This window comes from Chiloscyllium punctatum, chromosome 1 (genome assembly GCF_047496795.1).
Source record: "Chiloscyllium punctatum isolate Juve2018m chromosome 1, sChiPun1.3, whole genome shotgun sequence".
NCBI lineage: Eukaryota > Metazoa > Chordata > Chondrichthyes > Orectolobiformes > Hemiscylliidae > Chiloscyllium > Chiloscyllium punctatum.
The window spans coordinates 31,123,694-31,140,582 of NC_092739.1; the positions used below are offsets into that span (position 1 = coordinate 31,123,694).

The 16,889-nt window shown below is 37.9% G+C and overlaps 1 protein-coding gene across 1 annotated transcript in view; it reads right to left on the minus strand.

The window, feature by feature from the left end:
- Positions 1-2,319: 2,319 nt before the first annotated feature.
- LOC140487987 (uncharacterized) overlaps positions 2,320-16,889 on the minus strand; it is a 43,982-nt gene continuing 29,412 nt past the window's right edge. Inside the window, exons 5-11 of the mRNA XM_072587541.1 lie at positions 14,513-14,626; positions 11,325-11,498; positions 7,666-7,755; positions 5,168-5,366; positions 4,841-4,927; positions 4,121-4,297; positions 2,320-2,793 (exon numbers count right to left, since the gene is read on the minus strand). Of these exons, the coding sequence (XP_072443642.1) occupies positions 2,789-2,793; positions 4,121-4,297; positions 4,841-4,927; positions 5,168-5,366; positions 7,666-7,755; positions 11,325-11,498; positions 14,513-14,626 (846 nt within the window). The 3' untranslated portion in view covers positions 2,320-2,788. The remainder of the gene's footprint in view (positions 2,794-4,120; positions 4,298-4,840; positions 4,928-5,167; positions 5,367-7,665; positions 7,756-11,324; positions 11,499-14,512; positions 14,627-16,889) is intronic.

Here is a 16,889-nt window from a genome sequence, read left to right on the forward strand (position 1 = left end):
TTCAATCCCAATTTTCCATTTGCTTCATGGTATTCAAACCCTATCAATATATTTTGACATGTACAAGTCATTTTATTTGAACCTGTTGTAATATAATTTTATTTCTTTTTGGTCTTTACAATGAGGCCGTAATTTGGATTTCTGTGAAAACTTTACTTGCTTAATAAAAGTATGGTCAATAGATAACGTAACTGGTTTCTTAATGTGTACTATTATCAAGTTCTACAGCACAGAAAAAAACCCTTCACTTCCATCTTGTCCATGGCAACCAAGTTTCCCTAACTAAACTAATCCCATTTGCCTGCATTTGACCTATTTCCTTCTAAAGCTTTCCTATTTATGTGCCCGTGCAAATGTTGTAACTGCAGTTCAGAACCACCCTCTGTGTGAAAAGTTGCCCCTCAGGTCCCATTTTCTCCCCTCTCACCCTAAAATTATGCGCTTAAAATGTGTTCTTAAAACAAAAAAAAAGTGCTGTATTAAGAGGTTTTTACATTGTTAGCTTCTGAGCTTTAAGTCTGGCAATATGCAAAAAAAAATGACCATCTAATTAATGAATCCACAATCAGTTTTCATGGGGATCTGCAGAAAAGCCTAGAGCACAATGGAACATCAAATGGTCAATTTCAAAGCTACATGGATGAGAGTCATGGAGTTTTCACATGGTCATCAGCTGAATGTAGGAGCAGCCAGCCTGTTCGAGCTTCAAATGCAAGTGATAAGCTGCTCAGATTTACTTATTTTTTAAAAATTCACTTGTGGGATGTGGGCATCACTGGTTGGGCCAGCAAATGTTGCCCATCTCTAGTTGCCTTTGAGAACATAGAACATAGAAAAGTATAGCACAGAACAGACCCTTTGGCCCACAATGTTGTGCCGAGATTTAATCCTAATGTAAAATCCTAATGAGAAGGTGGTGGTGAACTGCCTTCTTGAACCACTGCAGTCTACCTGCTGTGGGTTGACCCACAATGCCATCAGGGAGGAAATTCCAGCATTTTGACCCAATGACAGTGAAGAAACGGAGATATATTTCCAAGTCAGAATGGTGAGTGGCTTGGAGGGGAACTTGAATGTGGTTCTCATATACCTGCTGCTTTTGTCCTTCTAGATGGAAGTGGTGATGGATTTGGAAGGTGCTGTCTTTTCATGATCTTTGGTGAATTTCTGTAGTGCATCTTGTAGATAGTACTCACTGCTATGACTGAGCATCAGTGGTGGAGGGAATGGTTGCTTGTGGATGTAGTGTCAATCAAGTGGGCTGCTTTGTCCTGGATGGTGAAAAGCTTCTTGCGTGTTGCTGGAGCTGCAGCAGGGAGTATTTCATCATACTCCTGACTTGTGCCATGTAGATGATGGTCAAACTTTGAGGAGTATGGTGGTTACTCAACAACATATTTCTAGCATCTGACCTGCTCTTGAGCCACTGTGTTTATGTAGTGAGTCTCTGGTCAATGGTAACCCCCACAATGTTTTCACTGGGGGATTCAGTGATGGTAACATCATTGAATGTCAAGGGTTGGTGGTTAGATTGTCTCTTATTGATCATAGCCTGCCATTTGTTTGATGTCAATGTTACTTGCGACTTGTCAGCCCAAACCTGGATACTGTCCATATCAAGTTGCATTTGAACATGGACTGCTTCAGTGTCTGAGAAAATGCAAATTGTGCTGAACTTTGCAATCATTGATGAAGCAACTAAAGATGGTTGGGCTGGAATTATCTTTGTCAGAATGTCCATTATCATATTGTTTTATATGACTTCTTTCTTCACCGAATTAGAAATATCACAGAATATTTCAAGTCATAATAAATGTGAGACCATAAATATGCTGAATGCAGGGAATTTGTTTTTAAATTCTAAGTTTACTTAAGGTACATAGTTCATTGGGCTGAAATGGTTACTACTGGTGCTTATTGTGTGGCAGGTGAGAATTTCTACGAAATTTTCAAAGATTATTAAGATCACTTTTTAAGATAACCAGTCAAATTACAATTTATCTCATGAGATGGTCTAATGTCAAGACCAAGAAGAGAGTCCAAATTTATCAGTTTAGACAGGAATGTATGTTCATATGCTTCTTGGACTTTTCAACTGACCTTATGTTTCATTCTGATCCAGTCATGTCAAAAGTGATAAGACAGACTCTTAAAGAAACAGGACTGACAAAAAAGAACCTAGCATTGATGGAAGAGCAGTAGAAACTTTGGAAAAATCATGATATTTCTCTGGATGAGTGGGAGAACCCAAGGGAAATAGACAGCTGCATTGTTAGAGTTTGTTAATATATGTGAAGAACACACAATTCGTTCATAATGTTTTGAGATGTAACATGTAGGAGGTTTTTATTGATGCAAATAAAATGAAAAAATACTTTCAAAGCAAATTTTATATCATTATTTGTTAAATTGGTCACATTTTGGAATAAAGTACTATGAAACCAATCATTAACTTTAAAACATGCATTCCAAATTAAATATAGGAACTATTCAATGTACAATATTTGTAAAATACAGGCTGCAATATTGAACTATTTGAATCACAAAGAAATGTTGGATTAGGTGCTACGAACTGAAGGGTTTATCCATGCTAAAATAGTATCAGTTTACATTCTGAGTCTAATAATAGCATTTCTATTTTTTCTTTAATTTCTACTTTTTCTTTAATTTCTATTATATGTAGAAATTTCTAATGTTAGTGCAAAGCATTGATATAGGTGTTAGTCTAGTTTTGAAGTGGTAAGATAATTGTGTAGACATTTGTTCTTGATCAAGTTGATCAACTGCTTTATTCTGGAAAATAAAAATGATAAATAAATCTCCACATTCATGGAAATTGTTAAAAAACAACATAAATAAAAGTAGATTTATCCTAGATGTTGGATTTTTCTTTACACACAAATAATAGCAGACAAGGATTCTTCAAAGCCAATAATATTAACATCTCCCCTGACATCTTCTAGCCTTGCTTTAGGTACTAAATTTGATAGTCTACATTTTTAATATTGAGAATTTCTAATTATTTATCTCTCAAATCTGTCTCTTCACTTGTCATCCATTCAATTAAACTTTATCTCGCAATGCTTAAATAGTTACTTCTCATCTTCTTGGCACTTTGCTTGTAACCTGGACATATTTCTCTATTTCTTAAAGAATTATTCTTAGCCTTTGTGAAGCTGGTGTCTAATCCCAAGCCTTATCTTCTCTCTCAATATAATCTGCAACTTTCTCAACACTTATCAGCACCTGAATATCTCCGATGTTAACCTAATCAACCTTCCAGATCTTTAGTTCAGTTTGAGCACAGCGGTATGCAACATTGGATAGAAAGTGCAGGTTACAAAAAGATGAAGCACCAAGAATTTTTCCATCTTCATCTGGAATGCTACTGTTGCATGGTCCTGCCATACCCTCTACAATGGAATCATACATAGGTTTTAATTCTTTTTATGAATTTGTCTAATATGATCCCACTTCATCTACAACCTGCACTTAATTTAAGACTACAGTCTGAGCTCTTTTTTTTGGGAATGGTTTTGCTGTAGCTTAGAACCAAAAAGGTTTACTTGCAAAATTGTAAATTTTGTTGATGCGGAAGATGTACTATAATTTTCACTGTCAAAAATGCTAATTCCCCAGGTTTTAGTGTATAAGCATGCATATGGAGCAGATAAGCTTCTCTAAGATTGAGAAAATTTCAAACAACCCATATAATCTTCAGTTTAACAGCCCCCCAGTCCTAACCCCATGAATGAGAAGACCATTGCTGATGTGGCTGAAGATGGTTCAGCCTGACTGGGCAACATCTTTGTGACGAGCTGGGCAGTTCTTCAGCAGCTTTCTCAGTTGCTGATGCTGACAATGCACTTGGATATTCCTAATATTTAATTATTCCCCCAACCTTGATAAATGGAGAAGATTAAATAAATTTAACTTATAAATAATTCAAAGTAAAATAGTCAACATATTAAAAACATAGAAAAAAAATTACTTTTAAGATTTATAATGATATAAAATTTGTAATTTTCCTCAAATTACCTGCTGGGTGCTTTTTCATTAATATTGTCAAGAGGTTTTCTTGAACTGTAACGATAACTAACCATTGTTCCCTTATTCTTACCTTGTAGTCCTAAAGCATTGATCATCTCTGTATAGGAGAATCTGTCATTGTTATCTTCATCAAACTGTTTAATATTTTCTTCAGTTGGTGCCCATTGACCAAGAGTATTCACTAGGTCCCTATACGTCAGGTAGCCGTGCCCAGTCCAGTCTGCATCATAGAAAAATGACTGCAATGCTGTTAGAAGACAAAGATGGATCAAAAATTAGTTTTTCTAATTTTGGAGTATCTGATAATCTTATTTCACTTTGTGATACTTAAAACAAAAGCAGAAAAATAATAAAATGTAATCTGGAATCACAATTTCCTGATATGAGCTGGTGGAAGCTGGAGCTCTTCAATGGGAGTATGCACTTTATAAACTCTGGGTTAAGTTGTTAAATGAGAAAGGTCAACTCTTAGTGAGAGTTACCTAAATTATATGAAACTAATGACCATTTTATTACCATGTTACTGGATCTCCCATGGTGTTGCTCCTGGTGAATGAGCTTTTGGGAACCAAATGTACAATACATCGTGAAACTCCATTGTAATTAAATATGTTGACTTCTGTACTGCTTGTAATGTGGACTGGTCATTTGCGAAGTTGCCTGACGAAGAAATTTTTATTTTTGTATATGCTATATAGTTTCTTAGTGATTTGTGTATGTCAGAAGAAAGGCTTTATTCCTCCTAAAGGAGGAATTTTTATATAAAATTGAACATTAATATATTTCCCACCTTTCAAATTTGTTATTGAAGGAATTGAAATGATGTTTCTGAGCACAGATTTATGCGAGGTGTTTTCTGTAGCAGGTGTCCGGACATCTGAAAGTGAAATGATAGATTTTTAGTATCACTGAAACTGCAATAGGGTTAGTGCGTAAAATTAATTTAACAATTTGTGAGACTTAAATGTATTATCTTGATTATTGCCTGAAATACATTTTAGATTATCCAATTACAAAGTACTTATAAGGCAGTTTTACATTTTTATGGGACAAATTGTGTTTGATATAATTTAACTTCTAAATTATGCATTAACAGAATCACAGCATGATTGGTTACCTAGTTTTCCATCATCCTTATGGCTCATTAATGATGTGACTTTGGAACTTTCTGTCTGCTGTGGTGGTGGATATGGAGTGCTTTCAATTTGGAGTTGTGCCATAGTTGCAGAGGGCTGGCTTGTTTGGTTCAACGCATCTTCTCTTTGATAAGCCTCTTCCTTCAACTGTGAGATCTGTTGGAAATTGCTATCCAAATCCTACAAGAGATAACATGATGCTAACCATGTGGAAGCACAAGTGATCGTGTACTGCAACCATACTTCAGTCAGCAATCATTAATTTATATTTATTTACATTGCTGAGCAAGAGGAATTTAAACAATTTTCAACTTGGACTGTGATGTAGCCTCAATGCTCTGAAATATTTTGACGTGCGTGCCTCAGCAGTCTTTGCCAGTTAGACGTCTCCCCTACTTTAACACAATAAGCTAGATTTTTTGGTTAATGTCTGGCTCTCCATTCACCCACTAGAAGTTCAACAGAAAGGTAGAAGGCACCCCTCAAATTCCAATTGGCTTCAACATAGGCTAATGATGAGTGCATTATGCTTAAGACAAGGGAAAACTGTGTTACCATAAAATAACAGTATAATTATGTTTAGGAAGATTGCAAGATCCTGCAGACAATATTCACGGTTAGTTTGAGAGAAGGCAATTAATTTCCAGAAATGTAGTGGCATATAGAATAAATTTGAATTTGATTATTCATACATTACCACAGTGATTGCACTTCAAAAAGCTCTTAAGTGACTTTGTGATGTGAAAAGTGCATTGTATTGTTGTGCCATTGTATTATATCATTTTGTAAGTATCATTGCAAGTCTTAATTCAGTCTTTGGGCTCTGCAATTAAAACATCAAAACATACATACAAATGGATAATCTCTCTTTGTTATTTCCATGTAGTTTCTATGACTCTCACTCAACAAAGGATGCTATGTAAAGTTAAGGGGCTTCATGGGTCTGTCCAACTGAACTCAGAAAAATTGGAAGATTTTAGACTTCATTTTTTAGTCTACTATTTGAGAGATTGTAAAGATACCATCAATCCAGCTAATGAAAATCTTTTGTTAGGTGTCAAGATATATTCTCTCTTGCGCTCTAGTAAGGGTTAATGCTTTGAAATTGAATTTCTACTTTCCGGGTCACTGGATGAGTGCTACATTCCAGAAGCACAAGTTCAGAAACAAAGTACTCCACCTGATCAGCATACCATTGTCCACATTCACTCCTACCATCACAGACCATTGAAGGCAAGTGTGTCAAGCGCCTTCTTCACCAAACTGTCTACCTGTGACTCCACCTTCAAGGAATTGTGCACCTACCTACACCCCTAGATATCTTTGTTCAACAGCATTCCCAGGGCTGTACTATTAAGTGTATAAGCCCTGCCCTGGTTTGCCTTACCAAAATACAACACCTCACATTTATCTAAAATAAAATCCATCTGCCACTCCTCGGTCCATTGGCCCATCTAATCAAGATGTACTCTGAAATAATTTTCTTCACTGTTCAGTGCACCATGGAATGTTATGTAGTGAAAGTGTTGTTGAGGCCACTTTCAGAAAACTGTGTTCAGTTCTGGTCACTCTGCTATAGCAAACCTGTTGTTAAATTAAAAATGGTTCAGAAAAGATGTACAAGGATGTTGCTCTGATTGGCAGGTTTGAGCTAAAGGGAGAGGCTGAATAAGCTGGGGATTTTTTTCCTTAGAGCATTGGCAGCTCAGGGATGACCTTAAAGAGGTTTATAAAATCATGACAGGCATGGATAGAGTGAATAGCCAAGGTCTTTTTCTCGGGGTAGGGGAGTCCAAAACTAGAAGGAATAGGTTTAAGGTGAGAGAAGGAACTAGCTGCCAGATGAGGTAGCGGAGGCACATACAATTACAATATTTAAAAGGCATCTGGATGGGTACACGATTAGGAAGGGTTTAAAGGGTTGTGGGCCAAATGCTGGAAAATGGGACGAGATCAGTTTAGGATATGTAGTCAGTATGGATGAGTTGGACTGATGGATCTATTTCGGTGCTGTACAACTCTATGATAACTGGTGTATAATAATAGCAGTGTTTACATCTAGTAGATAGCAGTGTTTACATCTAGTAGATCTCTACCACCTAGAAAAACATGGGCAGCAGATATACAGGAACACCATCACTTTCAAGATACAGTCTAAACCACACACCATCCTGAATTAGAATTATACTCCCATTCCTTCACTGCCATTGAGTAAAAATCCTAAAATTTGGCCATAACAACACTGTGAGTGTACCTAAATCAAATGGTTCAGGAAGGCAGCTCCTTACCATCCCTGTAAGGGCAATTGGGAACATACAATAAAGGCTGGCCTTGCCAATGATGCCCACATTGCAAAAATTAATTTAAAAAAACAGAATGAACAAAGTGCTTCTAAAAATCTGTGACTAGTTCAGTAATCAAAATTTTACACTTGTTAGTTGAAAGTACTTTAGGAATAGTTTGAAGAAACAATACTAACCTGTTCCAGTTGACTTTGGTGAGACTTCAAATTTTCTGACATGTTGCGCATTCTTTCTAATGATTCTTCAAACTGGTCTAGTTCAATAACCTTAAAAGAAAATACACACAGTGAGATACCTTACTGTATCTGAAAGAAACATAGCTAGCTTTCGGATCAATTGATAATAACTGGCACTTTCAAATTTCACAATGTCATTCTACATCTGTATGTGAATTAACCCTGTTAAGTTGTAAACAAGATATTGTGACAGTTTGGATGTTTCCTGCAGACATCCCTGTATCAATGAATGTTAGGTTAGGTGGACAACATAGTCATGAGTTGAGATGGACAGAAGGAATACAGAGTCAACCAAAGGCAAAATAATCAAAGTTAGTCAATGACTGTCTTCTATCTCATCATTTAAAATACTGTAAACAAGGTAAAATGAGTAAAAATGACTGCACATTATAACAATTTTATGCACATATTAAACTCTTCCATTCTTTAACAGGGTCTACAATTGGTTTCTTTCTTTTTGTTAAAGTGATTATGGGATTAAATGCCAGAATCAATCACAGAAGATGACCTTTTATATTCTGATATGCAACTGCCACAGTATGGACTATATGTCCTGCAGGGATAGGCCAAATCATTTAGATTAAATACAAGGACCTTATGAAAATTCCTAGTTTGGCTGTTTCCAATCTGGTTCCCATTCTTCTCACAGCACTAAAACTAACCTCGCCAAAGTTACGAATAACATCCTTTGAAACTGTGGCGAGAGTCCAATACTCTCCAGGCACTTCTTGATCTCTCTGCAGCAACTGATCCAGAATACATAGCCATCCTCCATCTCTCCTTTACTGTGAAACTTCAGGAACCTGCCCTTGCTCTATTTCAACCTGTATAATCATAGCGACCCCTTCTTTATTGTTACCTTTTCCTTCTGCTCCTGCTTTATCATCTCCGGATCTTTCCTGAGAATCTACACCTAACTAACTTCCCACCTGCTTAATATTTCTGCTGTTCTTAGTGATATCATGTGAAAAGATGGGCTCAATTTCCACTTACAAGCTTAACTCCAGGCCTGCTTTACTACCCTTTCTCTCAGCTCCATGACCATTGGTGCACCATTAGATGGCCTGGCCAAACCTCAGAGCCTGGATAAATCAACACTTGAACTAAGCTGAACTGGATTTGTGCTTGGCCCCTTAAATTCAAAACAAATTAGCCATTAGACAGGTACAGCATACCCACTGGGTCAGGGAACTGAGGACTCATTAACCTGAGAGATCTGAATCACCGGGATCAAGCAAAATATCTGATGAAAATCTTTTTATAGGAGAGATGAATATTATGCTGGTGGTCAGGCTTGGATGCAGACTTAGCTGCATTTGTGTGGCAGTACTCAGGATACAACCAGCAGCTCACCCACATTCATGGGAATGGCTGGGTAAACCCTGGACTCGGTTACATGTCAACCTTTCATTAGCTCAATGTTCTTAGTCATTATAGATGCCCACTTAAAGTGGTTGGATGTGAATAGAGTTCATTTGTCAAACACAGGGACGATGATAGAAAAACTGCGAGCATCCTCTGCAATTCACGGGCTTCCATGAGTATTGGTTACAAACAACAGGCCATCATTCACCAGCAGGGTGGCTGACAGATATAAACAGGAGTGGTGGAGATTCTGTTCACTCTGGGAGCTGGCTCTGAGGAAGTTGGATCAATGTCAAGGACTCTCTGCATGTTTTTTTAGGGATATAGATGCAGACAAGTGGGATTAGTTTGATTTGGGAACATGGTTGGCCTGAATAAGTTGGATCAAAGGATCTGTTTTCATGCTGCATGACTCTATGACTCTAGGTCTCGCCCTGGTTTGCCTTACCAAAATGCAACACCTCACATTTATCTAAATTAAACTCCATCTGTCACACCTCAGCCCATTGGCCCATTTGATCAAGGTCCTGTTGTACTCTGAGATAATCTTCTTCACTCTCCAATACACCATCTATTTTAGTGTCACCTGCAAACTTACTAACCTTACCTCCTTTACTCACATCCAAATCATTTATATAAATGATGAAAAGCAGGGGGCCCAGCACAGAGTCTTGTAACACACCACTGGTCATCGGCCTCCAGTCTGTAAAGCTCTACCTCTACCTTCTACCACCATCCTCTGGCTCCTAACATCAAGCCAATTTTGTTTCCAATTGGCTGTCTCTCCCTGGATTCCATGTGATCTAACCTTGCTAACTGGTCTACCATGCAGAATCTTGTTGAATGCTTTGTTGAATATATCTATATATGACATACCACTCTGCCTTAATCAATCTTCTTTGTCACCTCTTCAAAAAACTCAAAACTCAATCAAGTTAGTGAGACACAATTTCCCACACACAAAGCCATGTTGACTATCCCTAGTCAATCCTTTCTCTTCCAGATGCATATAATTTCTATCCCTCAGGATTCCTTCCAACAATTTGCCCATCACTGACGTCAGACCCATGGGCCTATAGTTCCCTGTTTTTTTCCTTACAGCCTTTCTTAAATGATTGGACTATATTAGCCAACCTTCAATCTTCTGGCATCTTACCCATGGCTGTTGATGATACAAATATCTTAGCAAGGGTTACAGCAACCCTATCTTCCCACAAATTCTGGGAAACACCTGATCAGATCCCAGGGATTTATCTATCTTTATGCATTTTAAGACCTCTAGCATCTCCTCTTCTGTAATATGGTCACTTTTCAAGGCATTACTATTTATTTTGTCAAGTTCCCTAGCTTCCATGTCCTTTTCCAGGATAAATACAGACACAAAATGTTCATTTAGTGTCTCACCCATCTCCTATGGTTCCACACACAGATGACCTTGTTGATCTTTAAGGACCCTATCCTCTTCCTAGTTACTCTTTTGCCCTTAATGAATTTATAGAATGTCTTTGGCATTTTCTGTTAACTGGATTTCCTAATTCATTTCTAACCTAACCTCCTTTCTATTGAAGAAAAGATGCCATAGTCCCTAAAGATGTGGGGTTGTACTGCCTGACTGGTCTTGGGCAAGATGAGCAGGAAGTGGGAAGATATGTTGGGAGTTGATTGCTAGGAGTGGGAATGGTGACGTGGAGTTAATGTGAAACAGTTAAATACTAAAATGCCAACAGCCTCAGATTTAACCTGTTTTCTCGGTTTAATATTGGCTGGCCAGGTTTCCCAGGCCTCCTGTAGCCTGATACATAGAAGAAGAAGAGGATGGCTTTGAGCAAAAGCTCAGTGACTTTACAGCACTGCACTTGGGCCTTTTCATTTCTTATTAAATGTTAGTTTCTACCTTAAGGATTCTATGGTCTCACCAGCTTCAATTTGAGATCTTTATAGTTCCCACCTCCTGGTTTCTTCCTGTTTACTCAATGTCTGAATAAAGCCTCCACTTTGTGTTATAGAGAGATAGTAAACTCATCTCACTCCCCTGCCTCTTCCTCTCAACATGCTTATTCACTTACTGTCCAATCCATCTTCTATAGAGCAACTAACTTGATTCCATTAGTCATCTGTTGGGATATTCTCATGCTGAGCTCTGACTGGTTTATCTAGTTCGCAGGTAAACTATAACATTACACTAATATCAACAGCACTCTCTAAAGAAATGGTCATGAAATATGATACTAAACCTGTGTGTTTGTCAGCTCTCTAAGAGAATGCAGATTTGTTTCCATGGCCCTGAATTGTTGGGTGAGTTCAGCTGTTAAATTGCGAAGTTCATGAATTTCATCCTTTATTTCCAGGGTACTGGAAACTGTAGACACATTCAGTTTCTGCACCAATTTGTACAGTCTGGAAAGCTCCTAAACAAAGCAGAAATACATCAATATTATTATTAATTTCTCCTGGTATCAGAAAAAATAGTTTATGGAAAAATACATTTTGACATCAGTCCTGTCTGAATACACCTAAAAACCAAAACAACTTGCTGATGCTGTAAATCAGAAACAAAAACAGAAGTTGCTGTTTAAGGTCCGGTGACCCTTCCTCAGAACCTGAAACGTTAACTTTGATTTCTCTTCACAGATTGCTACCAGACCTGCTGAACTTTTCCAGCAACTTCTGATTTTGTTTCCATGTGAATGTAAGTCAATTTTTGTACAATATACACTTATATCTATACTTTACATACATACACACACTAGTATCTATACTATCCATGAGTCAGATCAATGAATGAATACTGTTATTTGTGAGGCAGAATGTAGACAGTATTTTCATGCTGGATCTTTCTTTTCAATGGTCTACCTCTTTCCATTTGCAATAGAAACATAGAATACAGCAGCAGGGGTAGGTCAATCAGCCATTCAAGCCTGTTCTGCCGTTCAATATGATCATATTGATCATCCAATTCATTACCTTGTTCCCACTTTCTCCCCATAACATGGGATCTGTCATCCTATATCTTTCTTGAAAGTCTTCAATGTTTAGAGCTCAACAGTTTCCTGTGGAAGGCTATCTACTATCTGGCTGAAGCAGTTCTTCCTCATTTAAATCTGCAGTGGACTACTGTTACTTTGTGACCCCAGGTTCTGGATTCCCTGGCAACTCAGAAAATTCTTCCTGCACCTACTCTGTCTAAAACTGTTAAAATTTTATAAATTTCTAAGACATTCCCCTTCATTCTTCTAAACGCGAATGAATATAATCCGACTGATCCTGTACATCAGTCCTGCCATCGCAGGAGTCAGCCTGATAAGCCTCATTTGCATTTCCTCAATAGCCAGAACATCCTTCCTTGCGTGGGGACACCAAAACTGAACACAAAACTCCAGGTGTTGTCTTACCAAGGCCCTGTGCAGTTGCAGCAAGACAGCCCTGCTCCTGTTCTTGAATACACTTGCAATGATGGTCAACACACCATTTCCCCTCTTTACCGCCTGCTGCACCTACATCCTTATTTTCAGCACAAGAATGCTCAGATCTCACTGCACCTCCCCTTTCCCAATCTATCGCCATTTAGATAATAATCCACCTTCGTGTTTTTGCTACCAAAATGGATAAACCTCATTATCCAAATTATATCTGTCATGTATTTGCTAATTATCTACCTTGTCCAAATCACAATGAAGGAGAAATGATTATTACACTTTAGGAGCAAAAATAATGAGAAAATCTGATAATTTTTCCCAGATTTAATGCTACTTGAACCAATAAAAGCATGATTGAATTGTTTAAAGGCTCAGAAATTATATCTAAACATTTACCACAAATGAGGAAATCGGACTCTAATAATACAACTTAATAGTAGTGGCAATATTTGCATTTAATATTTTGGTACTTTGGGACAAGCACATTTGGGGAGAACTTTAATTTTCAAAATCAGTTTAATTTGGGTCAGCTAGGCCACTCACTTGTTAAAACTCTGAATTCTGACCCAATTCCCTCACTTCCAGCCTGAACAAAGCTGGGTTTGGGCAACTTTGTGTTTTATGCTGAGCCATTGTTTTACAGAAAATTAAAGCAATGGGGTTTCCTGTCCTCAGGTGGCTAAAAGTAGGCAAGATCTGCTGAATCCAGGAGGTAGGTTTTTGTCCAATTACCCATCAGAGCTATTTCACCTGTTTTTCCCACCACCACATCGCCAAACCATCCCAATCTCAATCCTGACCAAACGGCGGTACAATTAACTCTGAATTGGAAAGTCATTGATTCAAACTTCATTTCAGACACTTAACAAGCTAATCTCAGTGCAGTATTAATGGAGATGCTGCCTCACAAATGAAGTGTTAAATCAAGGTCCCATCTACCTTGTACACATTAATAATCCAAAAGCACAACTGAGAGAAGAGCAGGCATTCTACCCGTGAGCTGGCCAGTATTTATCGTTCACTCGATATTGCCAACATTTAGCCATTTATTCTATTTCTATTGGTGGGACCATGCTGTGAACAATGGGCTGCCAAGCTGACTATATCTCAAAATAATTCATGGGCTATAAGGTGTGTTCGAATGTTCTAAAGATCTGAGGATGTGTAATTAATTGCTCCATTTGTGACACTAACATTTCTCCACTGAATAGTTGCCTGTTTCAAATCTATAGTAATTATATTTTATTGATGCTGCAAGTTAGATTCATAATCACTTCAATCAATAATTTTTCCTGTTACATTTTGAAATGCTTGTAAAATTGTGCCATTGCTATGTCCAGAGTAAAACCTCACTGTACTTTATCACATAAAAGTAATACCTTTGTATTTGTCAGTTAATGTTCTTGCCATCTTTCTTCCATTTGGCAATCCATATATTTTATGTTTTAACAACTTTTTGGTTGCACATTGATTGGTCTGAAGATTGTGAATAATAAAAGGCTGGATAACTTGCAAAAGATTTATATTCCTGATGGGTGATCATTCAACTAAATGATAGTTGGGGAGAATTTGTAGTTCATTTACTTTTTAATCAAATGAATGGCTTCATCACCAGAACAAATCACTTAGTTGCAATTATTCTTTTAAGTTATGCATTCTACTGGAAAGCAATCTGTACTGCAGAATTACTTACAATATGATCAGCAAATAAAATGCACAAAGTATCTCATAATGCCAAATACTGACAATTTTAAATAGACATTGCAAAATATCTAGCAGTCATTTATTTGATTAAAAATGAGGAATCTCTGTTCATTCCATTTAATCACAATGTTAGATGAAATCTAATAGCAGATCACTACGATCTTTACAATTTGCTGATTATAATATGCAGCGTTTCATTAACTTGTAAGTCTGTAGCCTTGTGCATCAAACTTTGTTAGTGCAGACCTTAGGATATTTCTAACTGTCCTAGCAAGCAAGGAGGTAAACATATACGTTTTTACCTGGTTATCAGTTGACTTGTCTTCCACATTTCCAGCAAACTCTTCACACTTAGCCTGCATTAAATTCAGATTTTCTCTGATATGGATGATGCTACCTTGCATGATGTTAATCTTCTAAATGTAGGTTGAGAAAAAGGCAGTGAAACAGAAGTGAACAATATCCTAATTGCAACAAGTAAATGCTTACATCCACATTTACTAAACAAAAGGATAGAATTTTCGAAGGTAAGCACCAATTCATTGACTAACTCTATAGCCACCTTGTTGATAACTCTGGGATGTAGTAGATTAGGTCCTGTGAGTTTATTAACTTTCAACCCTCTAATGTTTGCCAGTACAACCTTCTTACTAATGCTAATTTTCTTCAATTCCTCATTCTCCATCACCAGTTGGATCTCTAGTTCTGGGTGTCTTCTGGTATCTTTCTCAGTGAAAACAGACACAAAGTAACAATTTAGTTTCTCTAACCCTCCCTACTTGCCATTATAATTCTTCTGACTTTGTTTGCAATGGACCTGGATTAGTTTTAGCCAAACATTTCCTTTATATGTACCTATAGAAGCTTTTACATGTTTTTATGTTTCCTTTTACTAATTTGCATTCATATTCTATTCTCCCTTTCCTTAGTACTTTCTTAGTCCTCCATTAGTCTACAAACCTCCCAATCCTCAGGCTTACTGCAATTTTTAAAAATCATTAACAATCCTGAATTTCCTTTGTTAGCCGTGGTTGATTGACTTTTTATTTGAACTTATACACTCTGAAAGAAACATATACTTGCTGTACATTGTGTAAAAGATACTTAGAGCCTATCCATTGCCTGGGTACGGTCGTAAATTTTAATGTACTTTGTTGATCCACCTCAGCCAATTTGTGCCTCATGCCTTTATCATTACCCTTCTTCAAATTTAAAGCATTTGCTTCAGAATGGACCACCTCACTTTCCATAAGACCATAAGACATAGGAGTGGAAGTAAGGCCATTCGGCCCATCGAGTCCACTCCGCCATTCAATCATGGCTGATGCGCATTTCAGCTCCACCTGCCAGCACTCTCCCCGTAGCCCTTAATTCCTCTAGACAACAAGAACCTATCAATCTCTTTCAAACATAATGCAAACTTCTATCATATTGTGGTCACTTATTATCAGCCTTACTCCGTCCCCTTTTCCTTCTTGTCTGTGCTTCCTTCCTAAATGTTGTATATCTCAAATGTTCAGTTCCCGGTCCTGGTCACTATGCAGCCAAGTTCCTGTGATAGTAATTATGTTTCTCTATTTGTGCCTTTAGATCATTCACCGTGTTGTGAATGTATTCAGATAGCATGCCTTAACTTTGTCTTTTTGGCATTATTTGGCTTTTGAAGCATCCTTGATGTCTGGCTTTGTTTATTCTTTATCTTTCATCATGGCAACATTTTTATCCAACAACACATCCAGTTAGACAAACACATGGCATAGAGAGGATGAAGGTGTCATCAGACCCTGCTGGGTGTTTACATGTCTTTTGCATTTTAATGATTGCTAGCAACGACAGATGGGTGAGTCATGCGTTTTGTGTGTGTGTGTGTGTGTGTATGGCGGGGGGGTTGGTTGGAGTGGTGATGGGTGAGATGCTTTCACTGACTTTAACTAGCCTTATTCTGGCATTGCTGCCAAGTTCTCTGAGCAAGTCTGCAGGAGTCACCTCCCTAGCCACCCATCCCAATCCCTTCAGAAGACAATGATTCAGAACCTCCTGAACTCCTGTGAAAATGTAAGTTCTCTCTCTCTCTCCTACCCACCAGCCACCTGGGCCCTCAGTGCACATCCACCAACAGTGAAGCTCTCTCTCTCCTCCTGCCCTAGCACTGTGTTTTCTCTTTGCTGGCCATCAGCAGCTTTTCTTAAGAGGGACAGACTTGTTTTTAAGAGGGAGAGGCTGGCTGGAACACCCTGTGAAATAGCTCTACAGAGGCCGGTATCCCATCACCAAGTCACCTTTTATTTACATGTGGATCCAGCTCCCTCAGAGCAAACTCTCAGAGTGAACAGAATGACTGGCACTCCTGTTTATATCTGTCAGCCAGGGCTCCCTGATTGAATCAGATTAACAGCCCCAATCAGGGAACTCATATTCCAATGAGGTCCATCTGACCTTGTTTCAGTCACTATAACCTGCACGTCCCACATGCTGCAACATCCCTCCGTTGAGCAAACTGTCAGTCAGCAACATGAGCCCTGTCAGACTACATACTGAAAGCAGTAAAATGAGGAAGTTGCACAAAATTTGAATGCTGCCTATTTCAGTGAGAAGGAGAACAAGCATTCTCTATATCAGCACATATATCAACTGAAAGTAATTTTCTGCTGGTCGCAATCCAGAGTTATATGTTTTCTT